The sequence below is a fragment of the Lytechinus variegatus genome, chromosome 7, assembly GCF_018143015.1.
Source record: "Lytechinus variegatus isolate NC3 chromosome 7, Lvar_3.0, whole genome shotgun sequence".
Taxonomy (NCBI): Eukaryota; Metazoa; Echinodermata; class Echinoidea; order Temnopleuroida; family Toxopneustidae; genus Lytechinus; species Lytechinus variegatus.
This window is the reverse complement of record NC_054746.1, coordinates 29,223,914-29,245,555: the sequence shown is the minus strand read 5'-3', so window position 1 is coordinate 29,245,555 and position 21,642 is coordinate 29,223,914. Positions and strand designations below refer to the sequence as shown.

General features: G+C 33.8%; 1 protein-coding gene across 7 annotated transcripts in view; it reads left to right on the top strand.

Moving 5' to 3' along the window:
* The window catches only part of LOC121418931 (centrosomal protein of 170 kDa protein B-like), a 63,855-nt gene that overhangs the window by 9,724 nt on the left and 32,489 nt on the right, over positions 1–21,642 (top strand). For 3 of the 7 annotated variants that reach the window (XM_041613147.1, XM_041613149.1, XM_041613148.1), the window contains exons 1-6: positions 3,164–3,249; positions 5,559–6,519; positions 9,321–9,410; positions 16,015–16,093; positions 18,856–18,935; positions 20,234–20,299. In XM_041613147.1, the coding sequence (XP_041469081.1) occupies positions 6,424–6,519; positions 9,321–9,410; positions 16,015–16,093; positions 18,856–18,935; positions 20,234–20,299 (411 nt within the window). In that variant the 5' untranslated portion in view covers positions 3,164–3,249; positions 5,559–6,423. Of the gene's footprint in view, positions 1–3,162; positions 3,250–5,558; positions 6,520–9,320; positions 9,411–16,014; positions 16,094–18,855; positions 18,936–20,233; positions 20,300–21,642 lie in introns of those variants that run through there. The other 4 variants (XM_041613144.1, XM_041613145.1, XM_041613146.1 and 1 more) reach the window with 4 other exon arrangements.

The window sequence follows — 21,642 nt, the reverse complement described above, 5'->3', positions numbered from 1 at the left end:
TCATCATGCTGATATGTCTTTTGTACATAAATATGTCCCTGTAAAAACAGTTAGAAATTTTGGAAAAGGTGGCTTAAATTTCACTTTTTTAACCTTTAGATCTAAAAAATCATCATGCCACAGGATCTAATAGGGTTAAGCAATCTTTGGAATTTGTGTTTTGTTTGATTAATTTTTCAAAAAGTTGGTAAAAGTGCAAAATTGTGGAATTTTGTGAACAGAATCTTCACCCTAAAAATTCTGGTCATGTGACTTATGAATATTAATGAGTATGTAAATAGCTACCAATACGTGTGTATAGAGTCAATCAGATGATAATAAAATGAAATTATTTCATGGAAAATACATTTTATTATTACAGTGAGTGTATAAATATTGATAAAATAATGTTAGAAAATAATTTAGGCTCTGATTTTGTTCGATACATTAAAAAAAGTGAATTCTAGCTAACTTTTTGAATCACTAACTGTACTTTCTAAGCCTTATTTTTTGTACATATCTCCATTTTCTAACAATGCAGGATGTGTTCAATAACAAATCTTTGCTGTTGGGGGCATTGGCACTGACTAAGAAATGTGTCAACATTTTCACGTGTTGTTAAATTCGCGAAATCCGCGAAAATAAAACCCCCGCGAAAATAACAGCTTATACAGTAAGTGGTGCTCACTCAAGCGGAAATATTTTTTGACAGTTATATCGTCATTTGCTTAAATGGATCTGTACCAATGTTAAAATGTGGAAAAATCTTCAGGATCTTACATATATAATTTTACAGGATTTTTTCTAAGTGTAATTTTTTTTGATACGCAATGTATTTCCCACTTTTTTAGTGCAGCTTTAGCGCGCAGTTTACATGTATCACAAGAAAGGACAATTCTGGCACATGCTTGAGAGCAAATTTAAAGACGCTTCAAAACACAGTTGTGTTCAAGGTCGCATTCGCGATGCTGGAGATTGTAAAATTTGAGCTGATTGCGTGTACAAACATATTTTTTACGTTTAAATTTTCCTCCAAATCATGATTTGAAATCAGGAATGGAGGACATTGAACACACCCTTTTTTCTCATTGAATTGCTGAATTGCGTTTTTTAAAACTACGTTTTCAATCATTCATGTTTCCATGTAAATTTGGAAACGGACATTGAACAAACCTTATAGAAGAAGAAGATGCTTGAATTCAATACAAGGCCCCATAACACAAACGTTAATGACTATTTGCAAAATGACCTATCAGTATCAAGATCATTGTTGCATGCGCATTTTGCTCAATAGACTAATAAGGAACCAATCCAAATTTCTCTTTCAAATTAGCAATTCATCGCTGACCCTCAAGTGTGATTATTGGGCTCAGTTTCAATGATTATCCTTTGGATTTGGGAATAGTGAGGGTACTACTGATTTTTTTAAGGGGGGGGGGGGAGTTGGGACTTGAAATTATTATGTTGTTTTATTGTCCAGCTTGATGGAAATTCATTTTGTTTTGTATGCAAACATACAAATTTATACAACATAAAGGAAATATACATAAAAGAGAAACAAGTACAAAATATTGGCATGATAATGAGATCATTAGTATTCAGTATCAAATCAAATTTTGGATCATTTCAGAACTGTTGAATGAATAAGGGTATCAGGTCATTTAATTTATTTTCTTTTTTATTACTTGAAGCATAATTCACATAAATTTACAACTCTACTTTGGCAAATTGACCATGTTGACGATAAAACTATTGTTGTAATCATTAAATTTGCTGCTATCATTATTATGTTATTATCATATGGTTATTATTATTATCATTATTATCATCATCATTATCATTATTATTACTGCTACTACTTCTACTACTACTAGTACTACTACTACTACTACTACTACTTCTACTACCACTACTACTACTATCATTACTCTTCACATTTGTGGCAGTTGTTTGAGTTTATAAGGAGACATAGATGACAATATTGAAAGATAAGAGTAATTCTGTAATTGGGTGACTTGTTCTCTATTTAATGGTTCATAAGATCAGAAGAGGTAAAAGGAATAAAAGAAATACATCATGTTCTTCTCTGCTGCGTGGCTTTACAAAGCAACAGTGAACATTAATCCAATGTTGCTTGTATTGTATTTTCAATTATTATGGAAAGTTAAAATCAAAAGATTTGGTTTGTCGTCATGGAAATGTAAAATAATGAACATTTGCAAGTGGTAGCTTATACACCAGACTAGTACATGTAGTAGTGCATGAAGCACATCATCTGGATATTGCTTGCAGTGCTCCTGAATGTCACAAGCTCCACGTGGAAGTTCAATTCATCCTGTGATAATGCAACATGTCACACACATACACACATCTCTCAAATGATATGTACACATGCATGTAGCCTTTCTCGTATTTCCAAGGGGCCTCTGTAATAAACTTGGGGGAAGGATTTTTAGTAGCAGGGTGTCTAGACTATGGCCTGGATATATAAGCCTGACGTCAAACTAGAGGGCTCTCTAGCTTGTATGTAATGTATTAGTGTTTTCGCTGGTACATTTGCTCCTCAAAATGCTATTTCATCTTCACATCTAATATCTGCAGTGATTTGTATCTTTGGTTGCTTTTGTACCCACCCAATGAAATAAAAAGTGAATTTCTTTTGATACCTCCTCAAAAGAAAATACCCCAAAGGTAGAAGGGCCTTTGCGAAATTACAAAAAACATTCAAGGGATCTCTCCGAGATGGCAGGATATTTGCAGTGTGAAAGAAAATTAAAAGGGTGAGGCAAGAATTGGCCATATGCATCACTTGCTATGGGGATGCAATTTATGTATCAGGCTCATACATGTAGCTCTTTCTGGTTCAGGCATGTATGAATATGAGAAACAATTAAAATTATGATATTGATATTTCATTTGATTCATTCTGTAACATAGTACCGTAACAAATTAGAGCTGTTGCCTGATAGAGACACTATAAATTAAATTCCCATTTCTCAAGAGACTTTCAATCTCACTTCAAGGCAAATTGTACAAACATATTGATCAAAGTCCAGATGGTGACCCCTTAGAAATAGTGGAAAAGAAATTTGTCTTTCCTGACATGTGACCAGGAATTGTAAATAATGAGTGAGGAAGCCTTCCACGCTGGCTGGCTAGTGGGTCGTTCAGGTGTATGCTCCCTATCTCAGTGACTCATCGATGAATCACTCATTCAAATTGGATGCAGAGAATGGTGCTGGTGCCGAGTTGATGAAGGAAAATAATAAAGTAAGCAATTATATATTGAAATTTGCCTTAGGGGATTGGGAAGATGGCCATATTGGAGGAAATAGATTGGCATTAATGTAGCTCATTTGAGGATGAAATGAAAGGGAGGGATATGATACTGCTGTTTGGTGGTATTCTGGTCATTGTAGCAGCTTGGTCGTCATTGGAGTGTAGCAAGTAAGTCTGGGATTGCCTCTGGCTGGTTTGTGTTTGGTCTTTGACTTCACTTTGTGGTACCTTTGCGTATCATGGTAAGTTGTAGAGTTTGCTTGTAAGATTTGACGAAATTGAAAGATTTGCTGATGTTGTCGATATACATCTAGGCCTCCATGTAGTGAAATGTTGCCACGTTAACTTTTATTTGTTGGACATTTTTTGCATGACAGTTTCAAAGGATACTGTAAAGAACGTATGAAAAATTTCAATATTTTATTTTTTTGAGAAAACAAAATCTGTAAACTTTTACAATTTTCTCAGTCTGTATCTAATATCTAAAATAATGTCATGACCCTGATCTGCTCTGCTTGTTTCCCCGAATACCATCCATTCTTAAAGAGAAATACCAGTAGTTGCAGTAAACACTGATTTCATGAGAAAGTCTGTAAAACCAGGCTTAATTGTCAGTATATCGAGGATTTACGTGTAGATCTGGTACAGTCACATAAACTGAACTTTGTGGAATCTTGAAATCTATCCTGAAAAATATTCACACTGAAGTACACCACCACAGATAAGCGTACGTGGGACAGTGTATTATTATTGCTTTGAATGTCGTGCCCGACGCTTGACCCGAATACTGTGCTTATTTGCTAATTTCTCAGCAATTACACAATTTCTTCCAGAATCCATTGGCACATATTCTTTATACAAACAGACACTTCGGTGGTCATTTCATTGGATTCTGTACGAACTCATTTTGATATCGTTACCAAAACTGGCATTTACCTTTAAACTTCAATAAAGAAATGTTTGTTATATAATCCTAGTCATAAGTATGATTATGTATGTACTTTATGTGAAATATAATTTGAAGTTTGAACTCCTCATTTTACCTGTATGTATGCAGTGCTGTTTCTGTACTGGTCAGTGTACACTACATGCTTTGGAGTTTGTACAGAATTTCGGTTTCAGTTATAAAGCAATTTATTTTTCATGATGAAATATCATGAGTGATGAATCTTTTCAAAAAGTTCCTCTTGTATACATGTTCATGTAGATTTATTTTCACTGATGTGTCTATTTGTTGTTTACAGAGAATAATAATTTGTCTTTTTTATAGTCATCGCCATACACCTACTCTTGTCATTTTGACAATTAATATGACAGATGTATAACATTGTCATTGTACATCCATTGTGAGCAAGGATGATACAGTTATGAGTCATAGTACATGTTTTTAGCCAAGCGATGTACTGTATGTGACTCTCCATATGTCCATGTTGCCAATGTAATTGCACTGACATTTGTCATCTAATGTTATTACCGTCGCTGTATCGAAGTTCTGTCGGTCTACACAATGTATTGGACACTACAAGGAATTGAATGTAGGACAATATTTGGCAGAAAATAGGCACATTGTTTACCATTTGCATGCAGATCTTCCCTTTCAAATGTTGACCTGTCTTTTTGTTCATGTTAAATTGGACAACATCGCCAACCATTCCATGAGTGTTGTTCACTGTTCCAATTACTATGAGTTTTATTTGTTTGTCTTAAAATGATTATGGTGTGTGGATGATGTGGAATAAAGCAGTATTTTAGTGGATGTATTTTGTGGTTTAACATACAAATATTTTGAATTGAATTGGGTACCTGATTGATGTATTTTTAATTGTGTTGGTATGAAATCATCAAACATAAGTTAAGCTAGAAATTCAGGATATAAACTTTCTAGCTTCCTGATATGCAATATAAAATAAGTGCTCCAAGGGGCGCTTTTGAAAGGATTACCAAGTGAGGGCCCAGCAGGCACTTCTTGTAGGCCCTTGATATTTTCAATGTAAAATTATAATTAAAAAATTAATGAATGGATGAAAGAGTGGTCACTACATTTTTAGTAGAAGATTTTAATTTAAGATGATACCACAATGTTATTCATATTATTGAACCTTGTGTGCACTTTCAAACATTGAGATATTGCAGTCCATTTGTTGCATTTTGTCAATGTTTTACATTATTTTGCTTGATGTAATGTAACAACTTCTTGATTTGTATGTGGTTTATTTTTTATTATTTATTTCTGTTGCATGTTTATTGTTTTATTTCTGTTCTTTTGCTTTTGTCTCTCCCTCTTTTATTTCCCATCACAGCCTACATGTATCATTGTGCTTGGCTTTGATTGAGTTTCTGCTTCATCAACATCAGCATGACCTCAGATGACCTTTGAATAGTGTATTGACCCATATCCTGAACCTTATAGTCAAATGTTTTTCAAATCCCTGTGTCTCTCATTCTCTATCCCTGGATGTATGGATTAGCTCTGGATTTAATGGGGGGAGGTCAGATTCCCTATCAGGCTAAAGGAAGTCAAGATCTGTTGCGTTTGGCTTCAGAAGTACCGGGGAAGATCGCAATCACTGGAAATTACTCCTAAATTCTTTGCAAACAGCTCATGCCTTGTGTGCCTTCCTGTAATGCTACAAACATGCACAGTCGGAATATTAGAGAACATAGCTAGGGGCTGCTGCTGCTGCTTGCATGCCTTTGGTCTGTGAACACATATGTTTATCTACCCTGTTTACAGCTGAGTGTTACATATGCTGAAGTTCAAGTAGAGTTGATTACCATGGAAGCGAAGATGTAATCTGCGTATAACATAGATCTGGAGTAATGTAATAACAGACCTAATCAGCAAGTTTTGAGGGGCAAGATTCTGTTTTCATAATTGGGCCAAATAACCGCATATCATCAGCTATGTTTGTTGGAGGAAATTCTAATTTCCAATAAACTCATCAAGTTCTGTGCAAGTGCATTTAAAGAGTAGGACATCACATCACAAGGCTACCAATTAACTGTTTGATACTCACACATGTATACTTGACATACTTGCCGCAAAGTACATGTACATGATCTGTACCAGCCTGACCTGGGATTACGGGACATATAAGATCAATTTTGTAAGGAATCCCTCCCCATTACCTCTGCCCTGTTGACCCATTGTGGCATGTTGTTGCTATGGCGTGGTGTTTGGTTGCCAACACGGGAATGCTGCATATCCTACAGCAAGATTTGATGTTGATTGGTCGAGACCAGTGTGACATCTCCATCCAGGTGAGTAACGAATGACCTTGTCCTTGATTTGCCCCACCCCCATTTTCTATTTCTATCCTGCCATGAGAAAAACATTAAATTCTGCCTGATGAAAAAAAAAATCTGGCCAGATCATCACCATATTCACTCTTCAGCTTTCTTCTGTTCATAGATTTTAAATTTGAGGTCTATGTAAGATACATAGTGGGTTCAAGATCTGGGTCCCCGTTTCATGATAAATATTAATCATTGGCCAATCAAATTGAAAGATTTCAGTACATGTAGCTCTGGATTGTTATTGCAAAATTGTTATTATATCAAGTTATTTTTTTAATGGGGCCCCATAGGGGACTGGGTGTTGTGTTCAGGAAAATCAATATAATTTGATGATCATATTGAAAGGATTAATAATTCGAGTAAAAAATGAATATCTGATTTGTGTGAGAGTTTATTCTAAACATAAAGATTGTTCATGGATGGGTCATAAATGGCCCTTGGAATCAGTAGCTCCAATTATTTCCTGCATTGAGCTTACAAATATGGATGCTTTCATATGCAGATTGTTCAGAATACAAGTATTATTTCCGGTCTGGTCACAATTTCTATTCAACCAGTAATGAATGAAAGGCTTTGCATTTGTTTGTGTTTCTGTCAGAGTGCATGATTAATCTTTATTGGCCTTCTTGCAGCATTACATGAAAATGGCATGATTATCAAAATATTTGTTGTGTTTAATAATTAATCAACTGATATACAGTATGTACAATTTAGATTCTTTCTACTCATATTCTATCCAAAACATTTTGTAGAAGTTGGTGAAGATCAAATTAAATGCGAATTATGTCTATCTTCTGAATTATGCTGTGCTCTACATGGACATGCATGTAATTGTACAATACCAGTGAGCTTTATAATATTGAACTGGGAATAATAATATGCCAATTAACATTGATTAGGACAATTGTCGAGGAATCGTGCGTGTATACGGTCGCTGCTATGTTTCTCTCGATCATTGCATTGTTAATTGACACTGAACTTTTGTGAGGATATTCAATCTCCCACAGCTGTTGCACTACAGCCTACACAGTTTCTGTATGACACACAGGCATAACATCATAGTCTGTACATAATAGGTCATACCCACATGTATAAAGCTATTTGGTTCTCTGTAATATTCAGAATAAAGATATACAATCAATATCTAAAATTGATTGTAATTTATTGTAGATGAGTTGACATAAACTTACAATTACATTCAACTGTATTAATTTTATCTTTCACAAAAGTAGCAATACAGGGCACCGGTGAAAAATAAGAGTCCCCCTTATGTTGATTCATTTGAATAGATCTTGTAGTTTCATTTCATATTTTGATAAGGGGGCTTTTATATTGTTTTGAAAGCAATATTGATATTGTAAAGATGAATGAAGAATGCTATGATTATTGGTAATAAATGTTGTTGATAAGGCTGGTTGATAAGATTCATAATTGTTTGATGTGCAATGGAATTCTGCACTCGCTTCTGATAGCAGCCCTTTACTGTATGTGTAACACGTTACACGTCCAACAGTTAGATGTATTTTCTAATTTTTACTATCATATTGTTTTCAGACATACATGTAGGTCCATATTATAGATTAAAGCAACTGCATACTATAGTATACTTTATAAGCTATCAAGTACGCAGACCTTCATTTTTGAGGAGCGTGATCGCGCCGGCGCTCCTACCACGATCCTAAAAAAAAATAAGTTGTAGACAAGTCTACAGCTTATACTGTCATTTTTTTACCAGGGATATATACAGTTACATGTATATTGCAATTTAAGTTGCTGATGGGAATGATTTCATTTATCAAATGCAATGCGGCATCAGAGCATGGAACTTGTAATAAGATTTCTCAGATTCAAAATGACATAAAGATCAATTAATCTAATTTATAGGTTAGAAACGGAAACGATTCGGGTCTGCCTTTTCTCTTAAGTATTTGCAGGGCAATCAAGTGATTTGTCTAGAGCTATTTGACTTACTGTCAGATATGCATACAAAGTTAGCTGCAATGCAAATATTGTTCATCTTTCTATTGATCATGCAGATCTGCATACCAAGAATGCGTGTGTATATATATATCAGGCTTGGTTTTGCAATTTAATAGCCTTATTACACTGGCATTCCAGTTTCATTTATACTCACACCTAGTTATTATTCTGAAGTGGATGGAATAGAACTGGGTCTCTTCAACAACATGGAGTCTGTGCTCTGTAGCACAGTAGTAGTTATATGTCTTATTGGAACTACAGTGCTGTCAATGCTGTGGACTTGTATGTGTTGGTTGGCAAATTAAATTTGTTACAGGATTCATGAGAATACAGGCTTTTTTTTTCTAAAATCTTTGAATATATTCCAGTTTATTGATCTGTATAACTTTGTATATCAATGTCTATTTGAAAGATATTGTCAATAAATTTGATACACACAGTGTGGATTAGGATTTTGTTGATTTCTGTATTTGCTGAATGAGAAAAACATAATTGACAATGTCAATTTTTTATATTGTTCTAGTTTCATTATTCATATAACATGGAGGTGGATGGAGAGCAGATATGCCCCCTAATCAAAAGGCTATGCTGGGCTTGATGTGTTACAATCTACATTACTATAAACCTGCAATTGTTTGGAAATATGTGAATTTACAGAAGATCACATAAACAGCTTTAGACTACCGGTAATCTATTTATCAATTAGTTAAACATCATGGAAATCACTTAACCTTATTCTTTAATTGTATTCATTTCACCCTTTCGTTTGTTTTTATTTATTTCAGTCTCGCAGTGTAGACAAACAGCATTCAGTAATTGCCTATGACCAGGTTGATGGGTCGCATTCCATAAAGGACGTTGGAAGTCTCAACGGGGTGAGTTGTTCTTTCATTACATTAGAATCATCAATATGTAGACCCTAGGTGACCTTTGACCTCACTGATGTATTGATTTCAAGATCAGTGTTGTTGAAGGATTTTTTTTTGGGTAAATGTATGAAAAATTATAATTCATTGTAAAATATTACTGTAACTTATGCAATTTCTATTCAGTTTAATTTAAAGCATAAACACACAGACATGGTAAGTTAAAGGTCAAGTCCACCCCAGAAAAATATTGATTTGAATCAATAGAGAAAAATAAAACAAGAATAACACTGAAAATTTCATCAAAATTGGATGTAAACTAAATAAGTTTTGGCATTTTAAAGTTTCGCTTATTTTTCACAAAATAGTTACATGTATATGCACAACTCGATGACATGCAAATGAGAGAGTCGATGATATCCATCACTCACTATCTCTTGTTTTTTATTGTTTGAATTATACAGCATTTCAATTCTTAGAAATTTGACAATGGACCAACTTGACTGGATGATAAAATGTTGAAACATGGTAATTCCACATGTTCAGAGAGAAACAAAACTTTGTTTCACAGGACAATGGGGAAAAAATTAGAATGTATCATATTTCATGTAATAAAATACAAAAGAAATAATGAGTGGATGATATCAGTTCCTTCATTTGCATACCGACCAGGATGTGCATCATGTAACTGTTTTTTGCAATTAAACGAAACTTTGAAATGTTACAACTTTCTTATCTTGTATCTGATTTTGATGAAATTTTCACTGGTTTGCTTGTTGGATTTTTCTCTAATATTCTAACATTTTGTCGAGGGTGGACATGTTTTTAAACAAATCTGTGAATACATCTTCATAGCATAAAATGTTCTGTGAAACCCTCTGTTAGTTGGATTGTATTTTCCTTCACTTCCTATCTTAGACTGAAGAATTTACCAGCAGGTTGACCGACTTACTTTTCCACTTTGGCCAATGGGCGTAGGCCAGTCTTTAAACATGATTCTACATGTTTCTTCTAAAAGAGCCATTTCCTATAATTATTGTTGATGACTAACTACTGTGGATGTGGCAGGACACAAACCCTTGTTTTTCCTATTCTGCAGACAAATTAATACTTCAATCATCACTCACCTGTAGGTCTTGAAAGAAATCCAGCACAAGCTATCTCTGGTTCTCATTGTTTCTTATTTAATTGAATTAGTTTTATGCTATAAACAAAAAGAATCATTCCTAAATTGGAAAATATGCAGGTATAAGTATTCATAACTTAATTTTATGTGCCATGTTCACAAATACTGCAACAACACCAACATTGCTTCGCTTTATAGTTACTTTAGTACACAATTCCTTCAGTCCCTCGTAGACTGAAATTTTAAATTCAGAAATAAGCCAAGATAATCCAAGACCTTGACCCTTCAACTTGTTTATAATTTAGATGTACATGTATGATACAGTATAGGACAGTTTGATAGATCTCACAGGACTTTTTTAATAAAATACATTGTTTTTGTTATTCCTAATATCTGGTTATGAATCAAGACATTATCTTGAGAGATTAAATAGCCATAGGAAAATGAATTCAGCTTTGACATACTTAATAAAGAGTGCCTAAAGAATCCATTTCCTTTGTCACAATATGATGCCTCATTGGAATATTACAATTCTTTCGTAACTTGATTCATTTAGCATGAAATGAACCTAGTTCTTTACTTGATGTAGACCTCAATGCATGTATTTATGTCTGGGTAGTCAAAATTGTGAACTAGATTTGAACAAGTTCATCCCAAAGTTCTGATTATTCATTTCTATATTTCTGTGAAGTAATGACATTTGATAGTCTATCAGACCAAAATAGGTGTACTTTTTACCGCCTTATTGGGGAAAAACATACAAAATCAGTGAAAATAAAATTCTTTGTGCTGATATGCCTTAAATCCTTGGAGGAATATGATACCAGAGCTGCTCTTCCTGAGGAAAGGGTTTGCCTGTCTAGTCTAGACACTGCATAAGCAATTACACCATGGTATAAAATGTTCTATTAGCACTGGCTAATGACCAGAAGGAAGATGGTAATTAATATTGGATTATTAATGAGAACTTGACCTTGGCCGTTTGCATGGCGAATAAGTGGCTCTAAGTCCAAGTACATGTTAGAGATAGCCAACCTCAGCAGGACACAAGACATCATGTCTGGAAATACTAATCACTCAATTACTAGATCATTGATTATCAGCAGTGTAGGCCTATGCGCTTGGGCACACTTAATATATTTTTATAACGAAAGAAAATATATCACGGATTTCACTAATGATGTCCGCGATTAAAACCCCCTACTGTTGGTCTAACTCGCATAATTAAGGTATGGAAAAGGGTGTAAACAATCTCTTATTTTGTTCTCTCATTCCATGAAATGCAGGTGATTTATGAACTAAAATCAAATCATCTGTGAAGAAAGTATAAATTCATTATTAAATTTTGAATAATTGTAAGGTAGGTTTGAACAACTGTGCATTTGATGTAGCCTAGACCAACAAATACAATGACTACAGATACATCATGAAAAATATGTTCACAAGGAACATTTTTCATTCCACATAGTGATGTAGGAAGGCATAAGGTGTGTAGTATTTTGATATGTTGAGAGTTCTTCCTATGGGTTCCTGCAAGCAGTGTTCAGGAAATCTCAAGTAGCAGCATGTACTTCCCCTGCTACGGAACCAACCCTGTGCCCTATTAAAACGTCTACATAGACCTCCCAAGATATGGTATCCATACAAGAAGTTCAGTTTTTTTAAAGGTGTGCTGCACATGTATGTCTGTTGTCTATGTGTGTTTTCCATGCAGTGATGCAGTCATGTGAACAGTGAACAGAATGGTTTGAAACTTCACACCATCTCCTTTATTTTGACACCTTTTGAATTTCAATGACTCATCGGAAATGGAATTGATAATCGGAAGCTTAATATTCAACAGCAGATGTATTTGTAATTTTTTTGGTGCATGTTGTGTTGTCATGTACCTTACTTAGTTATTCGCATTGAGCTTGAATCCCTGCTATTATTTCCTTTTTCTTCTTTTTCTTTATTATTATTATTGTTATTAATAGTAGTATTCATGTAAGTATCATAATTTACATTGGTAGTGATCGTATCTAAAAAACCAAGTATTCAAACACCATTGTTTATTGTGCTTTCTGAAATTCTTCATATTTGTAACAAAATTTATTATGTGCACATAGGAAAATAAGATCTCATATCCATCTCTCAATGAAAATATCAATCCAGAGACAAGATATGAAAATAATGAAATGAAAAGTAGATTATCTTGGACCACACACCAGCTTTTCATTCAGTACTTGGAGGAAATCCCAGTTATCAGTAGGTGATTCCCCCCTCAACGGAACAGGAAGACTTGTTAATACACATCAATCATGACAGGAGGAAAATATAAATCTGGAATTTTGTCAGGAGTCTCATACATGCCATGCAGTTTAACATAGAATGACATTTGGAAGTTCCTATCCCATGTGTACTATATTCTTTTATGCTCCTGTTTTGGTGGTACATGTAAAGTGAAGAATTATTTATTCCCTAATGTTTTTTTCTTTCATATCCCATAATGTGCGATTACTCAGTATCCCCAATTCTATTTACTAGGCACACCTCACTGCCCCACATTTCGCCCCCTCTGAAAAGGCTTCGATGAAACTTCAGATCCAATTTGCCACTTCTTTCAAAAACATGGTTGGCAAATGTGAAATGTGATGATATTATGCCTGACAGAATATCATTCAATGGCATTCCTCCTCTTGATGCTCTCACGCATGACTAGAAAATGATCCAGTCATCGATAAGGTTTATAGAACTAAGTGTTTCATATTTATATTTCATAAGTGTGACAAAGGGAGATACGGTTGAGAAGCTGCCATGTATGGTGGGGTTAAAAAAGTGAGTTAGGGTGTATTTGTATCTAGCAGTGTATCATTTTAATTCCAACCCATTTACCTGACTGGATCACATACAGGGAAGATGGCAGTCATGGCTAGTTTTAGAAGGTATGTACATGTATGTACTTGTACAATAATTTTATAGTTTTGTTTATGTTAAATATGAGTGCTTGAAATATCTGAGACAATCTCTGAATCATGAAATTACATTGCTGGTGACAGAAACATCTTGTTGTTTTAGCAATCAACTTTGAAATTCCAAGTATCTCAGAACATTCTGCATTCTAGATATTAAAGTTACATTAATGATTATGAATGATTGAACATGTGCACTTTTTTACTTTTCAATTCATGCACTATTTCTTATTTGCATGCAATCTGCAAGAATTGATATTGGACATTGTACATGTATGTGCTCAGAACATTGATTTTCCAACAGATTGTTTGAGTGAGTGTTGCTAGAAACTTCTCTGCAGTGGATTGCACATTCTATTAGCAGTCAATAATTTAGTCAGTTCAAATATTAGCAAATCTATCAATTCTTTTGGTTGTAAGGACCAGATCAGCAGTCAGTTGCAAATTTGAAATTAATTTCAAGACCTGTGATTAATTTGCATGTTTCTTGCAACACCATATATTAAAGTGAGATGCATTTGTATGTAGGCATACAGGGTGAAGAAAGAAATTTGTAATCCTCTGACTGAAAACCCTAGTTTCACTCATAGAGCTTTCCCGTTACAATTGGATTTTCTTGTCTCGCACTTTTTTTTAGTAAACAAAATATTACTTTCTTTAACATAAGGACCCTATAGCCAATATAGGGTCTTCATATATTTTTTCTTCTACCATTTCTGTATAGTTGTATCCTATAAGAAATCGAAATATTTTGAATACCATAGGCATTTAGCTTGTGTCAAAGCCATGTACAGGTAGTCCACTCATCTGTGACCTGAAGTGACCTTGCTTCCTATTGTCTGTTGAACAGTTGCCTGGACCACACCTTAGTGTGTAATACATGGACAGTTGTAGGGAAAAGACCTCTCTCTATCTGTCATTTCGACATTATTAATTTATAAACAGTATGTATTGATATGTCAATTTTTATGAGTCATTTGATAGTAATGTGGGGACCTCCATTATTACATGATTACATGATCAAATAATTGTAGGAAAAAAATGATAAACAAGACATTGATGTTATACAGTATCAGCTATACACTATAAGCACCAATGATATTAACCTATATGCAATGCCATTGGGATTAAGACTGTCGACTTGTATGCATTGTAATTCTAGATTTATTTATAGTCATCCAACTGAAAACAGATCAATTTTAATAAATTGATAGAAAAATCCTTCCATTAGACAATGCTTCTTGGAAATGTTCCCACAATTCTAACACTAACAGAACTGTTGTGTTCAGTTTAATTTGCAAAGAATTTCCTTTTTTTTGGCAACACTTGATCTTTCTATTCTAAGATACCTGGGTACTATAACATAAAGCTGAGTGTCCGATCATATAATTGATTTTCATGGTCAATTCTACATCAATGAAAAGTTGATTTGAATAAAAAAAAAATCAAACAAGCATAATGCTGAAAAATTTATCGAAATCGGATGTACACTGTAAAAGAAGAAAGTTATGGCATATCAAAGTTTCACTAAATTTCACAAAACAGTTATATGCACGTACCAGAGCTGCCAAGTAGTACGGATTTTCCGTATTTAGTACTGAAAAATGAGAGGAATACTGATAGTTTCATGCAAAAAACTGATTTTTCAAGTTTCATTTTTATGTGTTGTCCTATGGTATTTCTTTGGAAATACTGATTTCCTCGCCAAAATACTGATTTTCAGCTTTAAAAATACTGAAATGTTCTTGTTCAGGTTGGCAGCTCTGACGTACTGGTCAGTATGCTAATGAGCGTCGGGAGAATGATGACGTCATCCACTCACTATGTATTTTGTATTTTATTGTATGAAATATTCTAAATTTTCTCCTCATTGTCAAGTGAAACAGAGATTAACTCCACCCTGAACATGTGGAATTAGTGTTATTTTAATACTATATGGTTCAGTCAAATCAGCCATAATTGTCAAATCTGTAAAAAATAAATATTGTATTTAAACAATAAATATTAAAAAACAAAAGAAATAGCGAGTGAGGTACATCATCGACTGTCTCATTTGCATGTCACTGAGTTGTGCATATTAGTAAAAAATAAGAAAATCTTGAAAATTCATAATTTTCTAATTTTGCATCTGATTTTGATGAAATTTTCAGCATTATACTAGTTTGATTTTTTTCTATTTATTCAAATAAAAAATTTTCTGTGGTGGACTTGACCTTTAAATATCTAAGCTTTGTGTTATGGAGGCTCTACCAAGTATCCTCATCCTGCTACTTTCGTTGCACCCCCCCCCCCCTCCCGTTGTGTCCACTACTTGACTGTCTTATCCTCCTTTTGCATTCTTTTCTCTTCTCTCTCCCTTATTTTTGTTTTCTATTCCCTTCTATATATCTCCTCTTCTCTTCTTTCTTCTGCAGTCCTCTTTCATACTCCATATTTTATATGTCCCATATATGCAGTGTGTAATCCTCTCATTTTTGTTCTTTGTATATTACTGTCACATATATTTTTTGCTGTCTCCCTTCTTTCGTCACTGCAGACGTTCGTGAATGATTCGAGGATTCCAGAGGAGACCTACATCCAGTTGAAGAAAGGCGACTCCATCCGGTTTGGATATGATATCCTTTTTGTTTGTATTAATCACATTCATACTGCTGAGTGATGGATAAACCTGTGCCAAGGTGGCTGTATTCTAGACATTACTGCGACATAATTCTTGGTAGATGGTACAAGCATGGAGATATGTCTTCGAATTATGAAATCAAATATCTATTTACTTCAAATCTGATACAGAATATCTCTAAGACAAACAAATTCTATTTATGTAACATAGTGGAAATGGTATGTAACAAACAATATCTTTAGATGCCAAAATCAGATCTAGAACTTTAATAATTGAAAACCACCATGAAAACTTTAATTGTGATTGGCTGCTGAGTGCTGAGCCCTGTTACCATGACTTGAACTATTTTTTGTTCTATTAATATAATATTCGTACGATCATAAACACTGAATCTGACAATTATCAACATGGGTTCTGCCTATACATATTTTGGATAAAATAATAAAAATACAAGATTTCTGTCAATTAAATCATGCAAACATCAATCAATGCAATTTGTTTTGGAGCAGTAGGAAGAGTAAGAAAAAAAACAGTAATTCAGTCAGCCAAATTAATTTTGATAGTACAATGTGCACAGGAGAACTACATACATACACTTCTAGTACATGTATAATATGTACATTATTTATGTGTGCTTGATCTATCCCAAAGTTGCATGTACATGTATGAATTGATGAAAGGAAGATCCAATTACAGAGGACTGATATGAATCACAAATTTTTCCCAATCAGATAGATTCATTACTTAAATATCCCAAATTTGGATCAAGATCATGTTTTCATTCCAAACCACATCCTGGTTATTCAGATCAATGCCATGTTAAATTGTTTACTGTTTTGAAAACTAAAGAAATATATTTTTATCAAACAGATTATACAGCATATTCAGACTGCAGAAACTTAATGTTATGCAACAATGTTTTCTAAACTACCCATGCTATCATTTTGCAATATGGTATGACAAATGTTAACACAGGTGTTGTTATACAGCACATCTGAAGAGAAGATCTTTAGAGTGCATAAAGTTGTACATACAAGATCCAAGATAAACTCGTGCATACTGCATACAAATCTTTAGCATACTCTGTAGTCTGCACTTCTCTGTAATATTGCATTCTATGTTCTAATCTAACATAGTACACACTGGTGATGTGAATGATTGCAATAAGATCTATGAGAAATCCCCTGTGGTCAATATAATGAACTGCTAGCTGGCCAATACAGATCATTTGATTTCTTTTTTTCTTATTGTCATTTTTCCGGCACTCTTCCAATATCCCAGCATCCACCAGCCTAGCGGGATGTCTGAGGGCTTTTAATTCTCTCATCATCTTGTTGACTGGCGTCTGAGAGATCGGCTTTCTCATTTGGGGCATTCACACCTGTGTTATTAACAAAAATAACTTTTTTTCGTAAGAGAATTCATAATTTGCCAGTGCGGAAGCGAAGTACTTGTATTAGCGGCATAAGAAAATTCATGCAGATTACACTTTTTTTTCTCAAAATTATGATAATTTATTCCAGGATATTTCCAATGCTGGAGGGATAAATGCAGTGTGAAAGCAAATTATGAGAAAATTTTTATCTCCTAGGAGGTAGGGAGATGGACCAAGAATATTATGGAAAAAATTATATTTCATTTTTTGATTATCATTTTAAGCAGGTGTGAAAGAGTGAAGTGATTATCAGCTTGAACAAGTGCATGAAATTATGGATACTGTCCCCTGACCAGGCGGGTGTGAATACGTCTTATTGTCACGCCATAGATGAGTGAGGAGACAAGCTCTCCTGATTGAATTGAGGACCACTGAGGGTGGGCATTCTGGTTCATACGATGAAGATGGGGGAATGGGATGGGGATGGGGTGTGACTTGGATGAGGGGATGAATGAGAATCTACCTGCAGACTGGGTTGGAGGATTGAGAGTAAGATAAGGAGGGGAAAGTGGCATAGAGAGACAGGTTATTCGTTTAAATTTGGGTATGTTACAAGGGGTAATGTTATTCTTAGGGGGGATGGATGATTGGATATGAAGGAAAATAAATTTGAATAAAAATGATATTGTAAGACGGAGTAACACGCATGCCCAACCGAAAGGCTGTACTGAGGAAGGAACTTTCTGTGTATAGTTAGGGGTTGTTTTTTTTTGGGGGGGGGGGGGGGGTGTTTGCAGGAAGGAAAGTGGTATACATGTAGGAAGATGTATGCTCATTTGGTATCCTTTCCAGGATTTTGAGTGATTGTATATATGTGTATGTGGGGATATTGTAAAATTTGTATTTATAAATCTGTTTTGAAAAAAAACACAGTGCTCAGCATCATTATCTTAGCAACATGTACAAGGTTACATTTAACCATGTACATGTAGGTAGTCCTGTAAATGGCTGTTGTTTTAGAGGAAATTGTACAGACGGTTTACAGAAAGATGAGGCAAGACTAGATGAATTAGAAATGAGGTTTGAAGTCATGTGGGTAGACTTCAAATCCTCTCTAATAGATGTCTGTTGTGTGTATCCTATTGTTTTTTTAAGAGCAACTACATGTACTTAAGTGCATTAGACCTAATTGCCTTTTACGTTGTTCAATTGATAAAGTTATTCCAATTGTGATTGAATATATAACAAAAGATAAAATCACCTTTCTGACTTAAATCATCTTCCAGTTTTACCTTGCTAGTCTCTTCTATTATGTGGTTGTTTGATTGAAATTATTACTTTGTTTGTTGTCGTGATTATTCCTTGACTCACTAGTATCTCACATCCCATAACCTATAGGTTTGACAGTCTACAGCTAGATAATATATCAGTGGTCAAGGACCAAGAAGGCTTTATCAAGCAGGTATGCTTATTTTTCATTCAGTTAAATCATATAATCATCTTATATTAAACAGCTAAATGCACAATTGAATATTTTACAAGGAAATTGGATTTGTTAGTAACAATGCACATGTATCAACAGTACCAACTGTTTTCAAGAAAACTTGCAAAGAGGCAAACAGCTGCAAATCTACTAAATAAATTTGCAGTATCTTAATACACCCCTTTATTTGTCACAAGTGCAGTGAAGAAATAATACCACTTTATCATCCATGGTCAGCACACTACCAATGCATTGGAAATGACCTTTGATCAGAGCATAATCATGGATTCAGAAATGAAATGGAATGCAGCACTCAAATAGTGCAGCTTATTCTGGTCCTCGACTTTTCATGAATTGAAATAAGCAGCATCCGATCTATATCTACAAATTCATTAAAGGGGTATTGCAAGAACTACTGGAAATCATGCTTTCAGAAAACAGTTCTTTGATATCATATGTGAGGAATATTACTAATATTGAATCCTCTAAAACAGGATTTTTTATAGGGATGTCAGTTCTATGCATTGAACAATCAACCCTTCATGATATACAATGGATCCGATCCATGAGAGAAAAAAATATCACTATATACTGTAAAGAACAAATAAAATCATATGCTTATTGCATTTGTACTGCAATAAACACTTGGGCTTTGTTAATCCTTCATACTCTATATTCTCTTTATCATACAGGTATGTTTGCAAATGGGAGGGTCCTCTAGATGAGAGAGAAAATGGGTTTTAAGAATTCATGCACATTGTAAACAAAGCATTGAATAGTAATTGAACCAGATGGTGAAACATTCATCAGATCTCATGGGTTTATCCATAATAATAATAACGCGCCTCGGAATAGAATATTTCTAGATAGATGGCGCTATATAAATGCCTATTATTATTATTATTATCATAAAGCAAGGATTCATACAACAGAGCCTCATTACAGCATAACAAGTGCCAGGATGGTACTATTTTTCATTTTTATGTTTTTATCACATTGGCATTGTGTATCAAAATCACATGACCAAGTTCAAATAGAAGGATATGGAATTTACATGTAGTTCAATGAATATTGAGGTGTTTTTGTTTCTCTTCTGTGGTAATACCACAAATTAAGAAATGATACAATGGGTGTTGCCCATGTCAAAGTAATATTGAATTCTATTGCAGTATGTACTAGACACTAGTTATCTTATACTCTTTATATGTCATTGCTTTAAATGCTTTTTCATTTTTTGTTTGTTTTTATTTTACTTCATGCTTTTCAATGATAAAAAGGAATCGTGTATTAAAGAAAGCCGTCCTTCTGAATTGATATGGATTGGATATGATGATAATGAAGAGGTGTGTCTTGGAAATGTAATGAAATATTTGAATGTTTTAAACATTTTTATCTAGACTATGTTATTATCAAAGTATAGTAACATGAACAGTCAGCATTGAAATATTTTTGGTTTCTTTTTTTCTGAGTATGAAATTGCTGTTTTCCTGCAGTCATTCAATTATACTGTGTGTTGTGATGGTTATAGCACCCTCTTGTGGTGAAGTGTATTTTTTGTGTGTGTTTATCTATGGTGATGCATGTTGCCTTCTACAAGTATGGCTGTTGGTGGATAAGTTCTTATTGCATGATTAAGTTTATACATGTACTTGTCTATTTGATTTAGTTTCAGTGTAACTTGTGTGCTTTAAATGTATTTTACAGTTTTATCGAATATTGTTTTCATATGTACATGTTAGTAAACTTACAATGATCAAAATAGTTTGTTTTTAATGGTCAATCTACATGCTCAACTCAAGTGCTCCAGAAGAATTGAATAGTATAATATAAAGTAGAATAATGATAATTGAATGAGAATTCATAATTGAATGTGATCGATTGGATCTATGTACATTTTTATCATATCTTTCTGATTCATAACATTTTACAGGAAGGAGAATGATATTCTCTAGCGTACACATTTCAAAATGGAAATAAAATGTACAAGATCATTTATAATATAGTAACCATTATTGTTAAAGCACTAAACCTTTACCCCCTCCTCATTAAAGGTTTATGAAAATAGACTGTGTCCCAGGGTATCTATATTGATCTGTAAATAAGTAGTTGATTTATTTTGTCAAGAGATATATCATTCCTAATATCTGCTAATGAAAAATGATGCCTCTGACTGATCAGGCAGGGTGATATTTCAAAACAGATCTCAGATTTCAGAGATAGTACATTATCCCACAGAGATCGGTCTCATTATGGGATTATTATTATCAACGGTCCTCCTTCTTCGTCCCTAACTTACTATTTTGAATTTTCTTTTACTTTTCAAGATATGAAAGCTGTAAAGTTGTTTTGGTCCATGTGTAAAATGTTGGATAGAATATCTTTAGTATTTTTCCTTTTATATTTTATCCATAATAATGATCTACATGTCTGTTTAACAACCATGAAAACAATAAAAAAAAAAAATTGTTTAAAAAAATAGAAATGTGTTTATGGGTCACTTTACATAAAGAATAAAGAAGAAAATATTGCATGAAAATTTATCTTTTGGGACACTTTTTATATTTTATCTTATTGTTACATGAAGCTCAATCAAAATAACAGAAATGTGCCAAATATATATTCATATGTTTATTTTGATGCTCAGCTGATGATCTTTATGTTTTATCGGAAAATACATGTATGGGAT